The sequence below is a fragment of the Nelumbo lutea genome, chromosome 2 (genome assembly GCF_056320005.1).
Source record: "Nelumbo lutea isolate HS-2025 chromosome 2, American lotus-T2T, whole genome shotgun sequence".
NCBI lineage: Eukaryota > Viridiplantae > Streptophyta > Magnoliopsida > Proteales > Nelumbonaceae > Nelumbo > Nelumbo lutea.
Genome location: NC_142685.1, coordinates 25,332,370 through 25,345,971, shown reverse-complemented (window position 1 = coordinate 25,345,971; position 13,602 = coordinate 25,332,370). Strand labels below are relative to the sequence as shown.

The 13,602-nt window shown below is 37.3% G+C and overlaps 1 protein-coding gene across 1 annotated transcript; it reads left to right on the top strand.

The window, feature by feature from the left end:
- The first annotated feature begins 5,627 nt into the window (after window positions 1–5,627).
- Window positions 5,628–12,256, top strand: LOC148869305 (DNA-directed RNA polymerase subunit beta). The gene is made up of 7 exons (XM_088973232.1): window positions 5,628–5,856; window positions 10,341–10,383; window positions 10,469–10,561; window positions 10,657–10,719; window positions 10,806–10,901; window positions 11,045–11,122; window positions 11,917–12,256. Exons 1-7 carry the CDS (start codon window positions 5,711–5,713, stop codon window positions 12,001–12,003), a joined length of 606 nt encoding a protein of 201 aa, XP_088829358.1. The 5' UTR covers window positions 5,628–5,710; the 3' UTR covers window positions 12,004–12,256.
- The last annotated feature ends 1,346 nt before the right edge of the window (window positions 12,257–13,602 follow it).

Below are 13,602 nucleotides of genomic sequence, written 5' to 3'. Positions count from 1 at the left end.
AATACGTGGCAAAAATTTGGACATTGCTTGCAATAACAATTTAATTATAATCACTATAGTCATCTTAGTAAATTCAATATGTGGGTCAAAAAAGGACCAATACAGAAAATCCGTCATATTTGGCATATTGATAACCCACTGATACGATACATATTGATCATTACATGACAAAATTTTGAGTATTGTTTAGAACAACAATCTAATTATAAACACCATGGGTATCTTAGTAAATTCAATATGTAGGTCATGAAGTGTCATGTTTAACCTAATACTGTATTCATACTTATATAGATTGTAAAATCCCAAAACTCTTCCTACCTCAAATTGGTTTTTTCACCTGTGTAGGTACCCAATAAATATGATGGAGATTCCCTTTGCAGCGCCAAAGGAAGAGTATGATTCTTGCGGCCAAAGTTGTTTCCAAGTCAATCTACCCAAAATATCTCCCCTGTTTGAGCACCTGGGTTCTTTTAGTAACATGAGTTTTAAACAAGATGAAGTGGAGAAATTACCATGAGGAACAGGAGTCCACTCCAAACAAAACCGTTTATTGAGATGTAGGGATCAGTAGATAAATCTTTAGGGTTGTCTCAGTTGTCTATGGAGTGAACAGCACATAGATGAGGTCCCCCCTCCAAGACATTTCTAAGAGATTAATGATATTACTAGTGAAATAGTAAAAAAAATGTGGTAGTCTATCAAATATGGTAGTGAAACAGTCAAAAAAAGAAAGCACAAAAAAATTATGATAGTCTATCAAACTTACCTTTTATTGTGTACATCAAATATCACATTGTTTTCATGTAATATTTTGGGGGGGGTCTAATGCAAACAAGGAAAAAACACATGGATGGAGAATGAATAATAAGAAATGCTGAGAGAGAGAGACCTTTAATAATGCAGATTCTTCAATGTTTATGGTTTTCCTAGGCTAAAATTTGTTTGAAAACAATAATGACTGATTTTCTTCTTAGGCTGCGTTTGGAAATGATGCAAATAAGTGTAAAACCAAATTGTGAAGTTTGGTTAGTTTTGCACTAACAAATTTATCTTATTAACAAACTGACTTTTGGTTGCAATGGGTGCAAACATGAATTCTAATAAAGCATATGCTTTTTTTTTATTAAAAGCTCACTCGAATGCAAATCTACTTCTTTTTTATTGATGCACTTTTACATCTTATTATCAATATAAATATGCATTGGCTTGTCATTTGTCAGTCTATAAATTTAATGTTGCCAAATACTGGCAAAAGTAAACCAAAAAGTGCAAATTTACCCTGAACCGGGATTTACACTCCATTTGCATCATTTCCAAATGCAGCCTTAATGGCAAAGGGAAGAGGAATACATGCAATAAGAATACCAACTGATGGTGGCTCAGTTGGTAGGTTCTCTGACTACTCGGAATAGACCTGGGATCAAATCCCTCTGCCACTAGGGGTTGGGGGGTTAAGGGAAAGGGGATGCCGGGATGGGCTACCCCTGTTGTATAGTCCCATCAAGAAAAAAAAATAAAAAAGAAGAAGAAACATGTTCATGTGTTTTCTTTAAGTTATGTCGTTTGATAGCCCGATGGGCATTGAATGTAATTTTGGGGGAAATGAATATTGGAGGATGCTTCTATGTAACAGGCTATTTTGCCCACGTGAATTCCACACAAGTGATGGAAGTAGTTCCATGGGAAGGTCATTGAACCGATTGAATGTTGGTTGATGTCAACTTTCCTTACAAGATTTCACCAAACATTGCGTAGAGGGCATTTTACGTGGGATCCACTTATCAATGCTATAATCCAACTCCCAGAGCCCTCCCAAATGGAATTGGATATGCTACCCACTCGTTATTCCCACTTCCCTCTCCATCAGTAATTACAATTGTGCATTGAGAACATTTCCCTTATCATTCATGGGGAGATGTTCCCAAATACACGGGGGTGGTGTTCGGTGGGTATGGATGTAATAACAATTCATGAATAGCATATTCGAAGTGCTCCCAAATAAGCTATTAAAATTTTCGTATTGTGTTAATGCATTGTTTTTTATCACATAGTACATGATTGGTTTCTAACTACTCAGACCATTATTGAACGCCCCATCCCTAATGGTAGGGTTGCAAATGAATCGAATTGGGTATAGGCATATCCAAATTTGATTCATTTATGTTCAATATATCCAAATTCGATTCTTTTATGTTCAATATTGAATCGAATCTTATCCATCTGATTATAATCGAATTTGGATTCCAACCGGATATTGAATAGTAATAAATAAATAAACGATTAAAATGATATATATTATTAATAAAATGAACTAAAAATGACCGCTATTGTATTTCTTTAACAATATGAATCTAAGATAACTTGCATGAAACTTAAACTTATAATAATTTAATAAAAATAGAAGTTCCCGATTAATATCCTCTATTTTAGGCCTAGTGCCACTTTGATCCCCAAACTTTAAAACGCGACAAGTCAATACCTTAATTTTTTAAACATGCCAATCCAGTACCTACCAACCAACTGCTAAGCGGATTTTGAAAAGACACAAATGCCATTAAAATGTCATCTAATTTTCTTTATTAACCATCCAAAAGTTTGGGTCACATCTCAATGGGCATTCTAGTGACTCCAACTTCTTTGAATAGAAAAGGCAAGGATTTGAGACTGTTCATTTTTTTGTCAACGTTTGTATGGTTGATAAAGAAAAATAGATAGCACTCGAAGGGCACTTGTGTCTTTTCAAATGTCAATTAACGATTGGTTAACAGTAGGTATTAAATTGGCACGTTTTGAAAGTTCAGATATTGAATTGTCACATTTTAAATATCGGGGACCAAAGTGACATTGGGCCCAAAGTACATAATACTAATCGAGAATTTCCCTAATGCTCAGTTTAGAAATAATATAATATAAACATGTATAATGCAAATACATACAACATAGAACAAAATACAAGGTTTTGCATTCTATATATTTGTATTTGTACTCTTTCCAAACCGAGCCTAATAAAAAGACACAATATTTGAACTAATACATACGATATAAACTTTAAATACTTATGAACATACGCAGTTAAATAAAATAAATCCCATGTCATCGGATTTTATGCAATTATAATCATATTGAATTTGAATTACCTTTGATGGGATTGAATTCAAATTTGGAGTTTTAAACAATCAAATTCCGTTCACACCCCACTTAATGGGCGAAAGGAAATGGCATGATGGTTTGATTTTGTTAAGTGCTCTCATGCTCTCCTCGTAAGCAGCCAGAGGTGTTTGATTTTGTTCAACCACTTTAGCCCTTTTCAATCGGCATTCGGTTGAAGACATAAGATAGGAGTTGGGAACTCCTGCCAACAAAATACATTTAAATACTATTCCAACTTAACGTGAGACCGTACATCTCACCATGAATAAGATGTGTGGTGTTCGATCATGTTGGAAGGATATTGGAATGTATTTTATTGGCAAGCGATTTGGATTTGAGCATATCTAATCAACTGAGTTTTTACATAAAGGAGCTACACAAAATGCACATCACATAAATAAATAATAATAATAATGATGAGGGCGGATTTGGCCCTCCAATAACCTCATGACACATGGCATTTCAAAACAGTTGGACAACACCCAGATGCCACCTAAGCGATATTTTGGAGTCTTAGATCATAATTTGTCTTCGCCCCGACCTAGCGACCTGCCTTTTATCGCTGACCTGGCGACCTCAACCATAACTTAGGTCAGTTTGCAGCACCTCGTCCAGGGCTGACCTGTAGCACCTCGTCATCGGCTGAAGTGACCTTGATGCGAGGCGCAATCTCTCTTGAGGGCTTGCCGACCTAACTGATGACTAGGTGGTGACTTACGAGATGTGCTCGCCGACAAATTCGACATGCATACCCCGACACTCCCAGGTTTCTCTAAAGTTGGCCCGCGTACCAAATGTCCCGGAGGATGGTCAACGTGCATAGCGGTTATCTCTGAGGATTTCGGACCGGCAAGGCATGACCTCTTGGAAATCTCGGATGCAGTGCGCGAAACCTACACCAAGCAATGCCTATATAAAGGCACCAACTGCAATGACATAGGGGATGCGCGATTACTTGCATCCAAGCTCTTTAACACTCTGATTATAGTTTGCAATCACAACACAGTACTGACTTAAGCATTGGAGCGATCTTGTCGAGTTAACCACCCCGGGTGCTCTAATCTTCTGTCTTGCAGCTTGATCCAGCTTGCTACACGACTAAGGTCCAGATCATCCTCCAGTTAGGAGTTTATAGATCGCGCATCATCAAATAATAATAATAAAACATAACCCTACCTATTACAAGAACCCTCATTATGAAAGGTTGGCAAATCAATCTGCTATGAGAAAATTTATATTCCAAGGATGCCGATTCTACCCGTTTAGACGATATCACATATCTGCCGCACAACACATCTCTATTGTCATTGAGAGATGTTCCCAATACATGGCGGAATTGTGATGTCTTTAAACAATCAATCACTTTTTATGATGATATTATGTCTTTGAAATGACATTTCCAAAATATGGGACTCTGCTTCACCTACATTGACAGTAGTGTACTCTCAAATTATGTTTGAAATAACCACCCCAAATGATTTCTAGCCACAATAGCTATTGTAGTTGGCCCATCATTTCTTTCTTAATGCATTCAAATTATATTAATTTCACCTATTTGGGGGTGGGGGGTGAGGTTTCAATTAATCAAAGTACTACTTGACAATTAATTTCACAATTCTCAATTCTCATGGTTCAAACCTATAGGCACCCTATCATTTAGTATTTAGCTTTCTCAAAGATTACAGGAGGTGCCAAATGAGGAGTGACTCGATTGGTATGTTATTTGGTTTGCTTCAATATAGATACGGATTTCATTTCTACAATCATTGATTTTGAGAAGAGGATTTTTAATGTGATGCATATGAACAAATACTCAAAAAAAAAAAATCATAGAAGGTGAGAGACATTCATTTTCAAAAATCTTTTTATTCTTGTTCTTCCAAAGTTGTCAGTATGCTTACCATGTTTTTAGAAAATTATTTTTTTCCCTGTTTCATTCTTTCCACCCATGTAACATTGAGTGTTTTTTTTTCTAACAGTATCTCACATTTTAAGCCAACTGATGGCTCAGTTGGTAGGTTCTTGATTTGTCAGAGTAGAGACCTGGGATCAAATCCTGGTGCCACTGGGGATTAGGGGGGAGGGGGGTTAAGGAAAAGGGGATGGGCTACCCCTGTTGTGTAGCCGTTAGAACGGTGTGATCATGAATTTGCTCTGACTGAAGCCAAACTCAAGTTCTATCCTAGAGCCAAGAGGAGCCGATCAGACTTCTAATTTCACTTGGAGCCCTGTCAGAATTTTGTTCTTTGTTTGCACGATGGTGACTTGGAATCTCGATTCCGTGGCATGTAAAACGTGGACAGCACACAAATCTATTTTTTCACTGATCGAGAATATAGTTGGCTGGCAGTTTGCCACGTTTATTATATCTATTGCTCGAGTTTACTCATGTAGTGTTCAGAGAGCGGGTCCCACACGTCAGTTCTACGCTTTCCACGTGTAAGGGAAGAGGGTCGATGAACTGTAACTCCCATTCAACTGATACGTCATGACGTCATAGATAAGAGGGGAATTCAAGTTTCAACCCCCTTAATTCTTCTCTGTTGTTTCTTGGGTGAAGATGATGGCGATCTGCTCCTCGTTATCATCTCCTCAATCTCTGTGTCTATTCTCCAAACGTTCTTATGGTGACAGACTTCATAGCTTCTCCGTGAGTTCTCGTTTCAAAGCTTCTACGGACGTTCCAGACTTTCTTTCTGCGGATTGGTATGTGATTCTTGATTTTTTTTTTTTTTTTAGGTTTGTCAAAATATGTTCCGAATAATGTTTTATTCCTAACATATTTTCATTCCATTCCTTCTTATTAAGAGTATTGTTAGGTTGGGATTCCGTAGTAATCTATTATGTTTCCAGATTGTAGTTCGGAAGATGTTGAAATGATTAAATTAGAATTTCACCCCTGAATCAAGAAGAATTTCTCAAGGACCTTCTTTTATCGGTTTATGATATAAATTCTTGCACCCTTAGGTGTGTGCATATGCATTTAGCCAAATTATCAATAGCTGAGAATATTTGTCTTTTTGTTGTGCAATTTCGGAAATTTAAGTACAAAACTCAAAAGAAGGCGATGAACTATTTAATGTTCAGAGAATCTGGAGAAGTTCAGTTTGGAATTTTAGGGAAACTCAATATCTGGATATTGTTCCCTTCGTTCAAAGACTTACAAGCCGACGGTTCTTCATGTTAAAAGACATTATCTAGGTTCATATTGTGTTAATTTCTATTTAAATATCTTATTTAATGATTTATTTATTTTTTCCAAGTTATTGAGTTTCTAGTCATGCCTTCTTTCTAGTTGGCTTTTGGCTTCACTGCTTGAGAAGGAACAGATTGGGAATGATAATTCCACACAAATATGATATTAATATGCTTTGTTTCATTATATGCAGGTTCTCTTTCTTTTGGCATTTAACTGTGGGATCATTTTGCCATATTTACGTTTCCTTCATTATAATCTGCAAATATCACTTTCATTGCTACAACTTGAATACTGCCATTTTCTGGACACTGATCTTAATCTGTTAGATAATTTTGGAAATTCTATCCAGCCAGTCTATGGATTTTGCAGTAGTTTGGTGTCAAGTGAACTTCCTTCTTTGTTATAGGCTAAAAGAAGAAACTATGACAGGAAACTAGCTGCAAAATATTAAAGGGTGGGTCCTTTTTCAGTCTTCAGTTCCATGAAATCAAACACCACAATGAATGCATTGCTTTGTTTACTCACAGAAAACCCATTTGCGCATTAAAATGAGTGTATGTGCAGAAAATAAACAAATCACATTTAGAATAAAAGATATAAACTGTACACCCAGGAAAGGGGCTATTTACACTGATACTTTGAAAGTAGACAAAATTCAAGGCAAATAATGGTAAAGGACAGAAACTTACCCTCACATCTGATGGAACCTATTGTAATTATTTATTCAAACTCTTAGAGGCCTACCATCAGTGCTTCATAGGCAGATTATCCATCATCACAATTTTGGAAAGCCTCCAAAATGCATTGCCTAATGCATCTTTGGCCTTTCAAATTTCCAACAAGAGTTCAGAATTCAAGAAATATAAGAATTTGAAACATTGATTGTAGATTAGAAATCGTGTATTCTATCCATTGAGAAGATCTCCTTTCTAACTTCTTCTCACTCATTACTTATTCCCAACTTTTGTCTTTCCCACATTTTAATCATCATCTAACCCAATATGAAAATGAGGTTACTCTCCAAGCTGCCTCTTTTTTACCTTTTTCTTTTTTTTTTTGAGAGGGGTCATGCAAATAGGATGAGAATTTCCTTTTATTATTCCCGGTTAATTCCAAATGTCTATGAAAATGCAATTATTGAGATGCATCTCATAACTGATCAGTTCATTTAAATTACCCTTACAATCTTATAGTTCTCTCTCTCTCTCTCTCTCTCTCTCACACACACACACACACACACACACAATCTACAAGCAATTAATCCCCCTTCTTATAGGCTGTTAATTACCCTCTACCCCCTGCATTTCACCATTTACAATTGACCCCTTGCTTGGATAATGCATCAGCCAAGCAATTAGTTTTTTTTTTGGTAACTCACTGAATATATATTAAATAAAGAAACTCCAACTGCTCAAAACAGAGCAGCAGAGCACAAACAGAATACAAAGGAATCTGCCAACACATTTGCAGACCTAGGAACCCAGTTGAATGAGGCATTTAATGAAATTCCAATTGCTACTGCCCCCCTCACCAACTGCCTAAATTCCTAGGTTAGGTGATCCTGTGCTTTCATTCAACATATTACAGTTTGACAATACCCTGCAACAATCACATCTCTCCACCCTTGCTGCTGTATTAGTTTCAAACCTTGAATTTATATAAGAAATTCTGCCCTTAAAGAATTCTCCTTCCTGCTGGGCCTGTGAAACTGAGAAGAGTATTACCATGCTGATCTCTCACACCCTCACCCCTGAGGGTCCTGGATTCCCTAGGCAACACCCATCAAAATTGAATTTGATTAAACCTTCTGCAGGAGGAGACCAAACCAGAAAAGTTTTCAGTTTGCTCATTTGGAAACCAGCCACTGTTTGCCATCCCCTCAATAAATCATTTAAGGAAACTTCTTTGAACTCCTCTGTCACCAGCACCCAATGTGCCACCCTGATTAGAGTGATCTCTATAACCTCTTCAACTGATTTGTGAATTTCCTCAAAAAGTATAGCATTCTTTTCACACCACAGTCCCTACAGAATTGCACCTCTCAAGCATTGCCAAAGTATTTTTTGCCTCCTAGTAGAGAATCACAGGAAATCTGTCTTGAAAAAATTCACCACCTCGCTTGGTGCACACCAAATCTTACCCACCAATGAAAAGAAATGCTGCCAAACCTGCTGTGCAAAAGGGCATTGCAACAAGAGGTAGTTAGTAGACACCCCATTCTTCAGAGAAAAGACACACAGGGTGAAAGATACCAAATGTTCCACCCTTTGGAGCCTTTCAGAGGTGTTAGATTTGGTTGGTAGCTTTCCAACAGAACATCTTTAGTTTTAGAGGAATTGGACTGGACCACAACTCTCTGGAAGGAAAGGGTTGAGGATCAACAAAGGGAATCAAAGTTTTGAAGAAGGAAGCACAAGAATAGGAGCCTTTATCATTGGGAACCCAAATCCTCTCATCACAACCTTCAGAGAAAGCCTGGACAGTTTGGAGAAGTTCAAGCGAAGGGATTAATTCACAAGTTTCAGGATCTCTCAAAAGCCTTTTCATACCTAAGTCGAAGGCTAGCCCAAACCCTTCTCTGGATACCATTTCAGCAATTGTTCTATGTTTGAAAGTGGATAGGCTGTAAATTCTAGGGAAAGAAAGACAGAGAGGAGAGTCCACCCACCACAAGTCTTCCCAAAACTTCACCAAGAAATTAGCTTCTCTTGGATAATAAGTTGTCTCCCAAGACCCTGCCTAAGCTTCTAATATCCCTCATAACATGGCTATACTGCCATGGTTCCTGATTTTTTCCCTTAATGTAGTCCACAACTACCTTGGAGTCTCCGTCAATCATTGTATCCCTAAGATCAAGCACTTTACCAGCCTCAAACCATGTAAGACAGCTAACAATTTGACTCTTGTGGGGTTCCAATATCCCATTGGACCTAAGAAAATGGATAAAATGGTCTCATGGATGTCTCTAGACACCACTCCTATGCCTGGTAGCCTAGGATTTCCCATGCTACAGCCATCAAATTTATTTTGATGTGAGCTCACTTGATGACTGCTATTCAACAAGACAGATCTAGATATCGATGATGGTGCTATACACCACCATCCTCTCCCGATTCATCTCGCATGCAGGGGAAAAAGATCCTCAAGGTCTTTACCTAATGTTCTGCTTAATGTCTCAATGATAGATTCCTTGGTTTGTGCCTTCCCTTGAAGATTCTATTATTCCTCTCCCCCCAAACAGTCTAAAGAGTTGTGGACCTTGTGATCCTAGTGCTTCTCAATACAAATTTTCCTCCCCATTGTGGAGGCAAGAAGAAACAAGCATTGAATAAATCTTCATATCCATGCGGTGTCCACCTATATCCAATGAGAGAGAAAAAACCACCCCCAAATACTAGCAACAAATGGACAATAGATTAGCAAGTTTGTGAGGGGCGAGGAGGAGAAAAAAGAACTTAAGAATGAAGTACAAGTGACTACTCCTAAAGGATTAGCGGTCCACACTATCCTATTGGACATGGAAGAGTCTAAAAAGACACCCTCGAGTGAACTAAGTAGATTATCAGCTAAGGGGTTTCAACAAATCCCTTGGCCTTCTCTTGAGGCTGAAGTCCCAAGAAATCTCGAGGTTTGAGGTGGATACAAAATAAGAAACAGCTCTTACTTTGTAGGAAGAAATAAAAAACATGACAAGAGAAAGATCTTTTAGTGGAAAATCCACCCCCCCCACATGACTATAACTTAGTTTTGTTCTTCCTCTCTCTCTCTCTCTCATGCACAGTCTAGTTAAGTGACTAGTCAATGTTAATGTTACCACCTGAATATAGGACTTGGTCCTAGGTGGGGGCACACACTGCTTTAATTGGACAAATCTTCTTGCTAGTATCAACCATTACACTGAGCATCCACACCCTTTGATAGAAATCATCCTTGATTTGTGAAAATAATACCCGTCTACTTTTAGCTTATTAGAGTTTCTTACCTATTGCAGGCTCGAGTCTCGCAGTAAAAGGCCTTTTGGCCCAAGATTAAATGTAAGATTCTGGATTTCAGAATGTGTACCAACCATTGCTATTGCATCTATATAACATATTGATCTACCTTGGTCTCTTATTTTAGTTTAGTGCAGAAGAAGCAGTACAATACCAGCTTGATGCATTGAAATACAATGACCAACCTCGTCAAGATTATGGGGTGGAAGTGATGTATAGGGTAATGTCTACATCAAGTGGTACAACCCAATCTTGTGTTTTTCACTGCCTGACTTGGACTCACAATCTGAATGCTATATGGATTTTCTACAACAGTTTGCTGGTTTTGATCCTTTTGAACGCTCCACCTATTTTGGGCCCTTCTTTGATTTGGGACAAGTTAGTGAGCTTTCTGAAACCTTTAGCATGTAATTTTTTGTAACCACTGCTAATTTTTATGGGAGACTTTCTTGCCTTTCATGCAGTTTGAGCGGTTTAGGCGGATTTTCCACCATTCAACATACCGAGTTTTGCTTGGTCACAAAGAAAGAAAGATCTTGAGCAGTTTGTGGGTAAAAGAGGTAAATAAGCAATATAACTTGGCAACCAAATTGGACTAATAGATAACTTTGTTGCCTAAGTCCCAATGCCTTGATGGCACTTTTGTAAGCTTTTTCTATGTTGATCTCTCAAATTGCCTGGTGTACATGTGGCTCTTAAATAGAATCGGTTCAAGCAGCGGGTTTGGATACGAGGATCGCGTCCAGAGGAAGAAGAGATATTCCAATTTACAATGGTTCAGGTTTGCTTGCTTTGCCTTCTTCTCATGATAGCTGTCTTCATAAAAATGACACTCCATTTTCTCATAATAGTTCCTTATATGATGTGCTTTCAAAACAGTCTGCCACTGTTAGAAATGATTTTTTTGTTTTTCGGTTACCATCTATCACTTTCTTATTATAAAAAATGTTTAGTTGATGAGATGAACTCGATTTTCCCAGTATATTTCTATTATAACCCTTGTTCATGCATAAGCATTACACAGATGGCATGGATATTAACTCAGATTCAAATCTTTCAATATGAGGAGCAGGTCCTCATATGAGGAATATCCCAAGGCCTAGACATGAAATTCAAAGAACGTAAAGATCTTTACCACGTGATGTCAAAACCAAAAACAGAAGCAAGTTAAATGTCCCAATAGTTGGAAAATTCATCTGATAATGAGCCTATGCAATTCAATTAAGTTTTCAATGTTTTTATGAAAGTGAATTGTTGAGCAAATTTATGATATGAAAGGTTACAGATTGCAAGCTTCGTGTCCATATGAATAATTTCTCTTGAATATCCACATCAAGCCAACTAATGAAATCAATAATTGGTCATGACCTTATTGTCTTGCAAAGAGCACGGGAAATTGATGATATGACATAATTACAATGCTAACTATGCCAACAAGGAATTGACCCAACCCAATTTTTGCTTCTTCGGAATAAAATATATAGCATATTACTTGTTTTAGTTTTGATTTAGTATATGCTTGAACACATTCACTGCGTTTTGACAAAGCAAACGCTTGTTCCTTCTCATTGGCAGAGGGTTGGTGGTTCTTGGGACGGTTATTGGTTGACAGAGAGCCTACTTCATGATGGAGATGGTTTTTCTGGAGGTGTTGCTTATTGATCTGCCAATCCAGTAGTCATACCACAGCTTTGTAAATTGTAAATTATTAACTGGGGACTGATTAAACTACAATTAAAATGGGTTTCCTTCTTTTAACTTCCACAATTTGTATATATGATAAGTTTAGAGTCCTTCCATTCTCATTGTCTCGTCGCTGGAGGTTGATTAAACATTGTAAATGGAAATTGTAAAGTTGTATGTCCAACGGACAAAATGATACTTAGGGAGTTGCTTAATTGCTTCTGCCCTATAAGAGCTCTCTCTCTCTCTCTCTCTCTCTTTGTGGTATTGTCATGCTACACATTACAAGGTCATTAGGTGGATGCAGAGCTGGGTGAACATGAGGGTATTTGGTACACCATAGCCATTTCTATTTGTATTGATCCGTGCCTCCAAATTAGAGAGGACACCAAGTGACCATACTGACTACTGGGCCATCACCACACTAGAGGCACTTGATATCTCAACTAATGTTGTATTTAGTACCATTATCACTTCTACTTGCAGCGTTTTGTATTGTCCAATACAAATGTTTGAAAATTTGTCTTGTTACATCACATCAGATAACCACCGAAAAAAGTAATATAAGTATTGGATTAAGTGTTGGCATTTATAGAATAAACACCAAATATTATGTTTTCCTAAAGAAGCAGCAATGGTACCATATTGTTGAATTGATAATTCAAACCATTTGTGGTAATATATATTCTTATAAAACTTGTGTTGGCCAACCTAAAATGTTAGTAAAAGTGTACCAAACACAACCTTAAGCCATTACTGTTCTCCTTTTTGGTATGGTAAACCGAAACCCCTCCTATTCTATCGCATGCCAAGGGAGACTAATGGGGATTGACATTCATGCGGGTCATGGGTTTGTATTTTTAATAAAGAAAAAAAATGTATTTATCTCGTAAATAAATTTTCTCTGTTATGAATATCCGGCTATCCTATATGTCCACCCCACCTTTCTCGGCCCAAAACTTTCTCAATCCAATTAATGTCGAGCATCCTACATTGAGACATCTGGTTTCATGAATAAGGAGAAATTGTTCAAATTAAAGATTGCCATTTCTTTGATTGGTTGAAATGGCACTTTGAGCTATTGTTGGGGAAAACACAAATAAAAATTTGGGCTGTTTGCTATGTCTTTAAGGCTTGGTTTGGAAAGAGTACAAATACAAATATGTGCAGTATAAATCCATACAAAATAATATAAAATTAAAGGTTTTGCACTTTACATATTTGTATTTGTACTCCTTCCAAACTGAGCCTAAATATTTATTTTATTATGGCACAGTTTGGAAGGAGTGCAAATACAAGGTTTATGAATACCGTGTACAAGGTTTTGGACTATGCATATTTGTATTTGCACTCTTCCCAAATGGAGCTTATGTGGCAAGTTATCATCTAATGTGAGGTATAAGCAATGTAGAAACAACTTAATGGGTACTGGGCAACATGATTGGTACATCCTCCACATTGGTGAGCACCCCTTAGACTCTGAATTTCTTTGTTTTTGGACTATGCATATTTCTATTTGCACTCTTCCCAAATGGAACTTATGTGGCAAGTTATCGTCTAATGTGATGTATAAGCAAT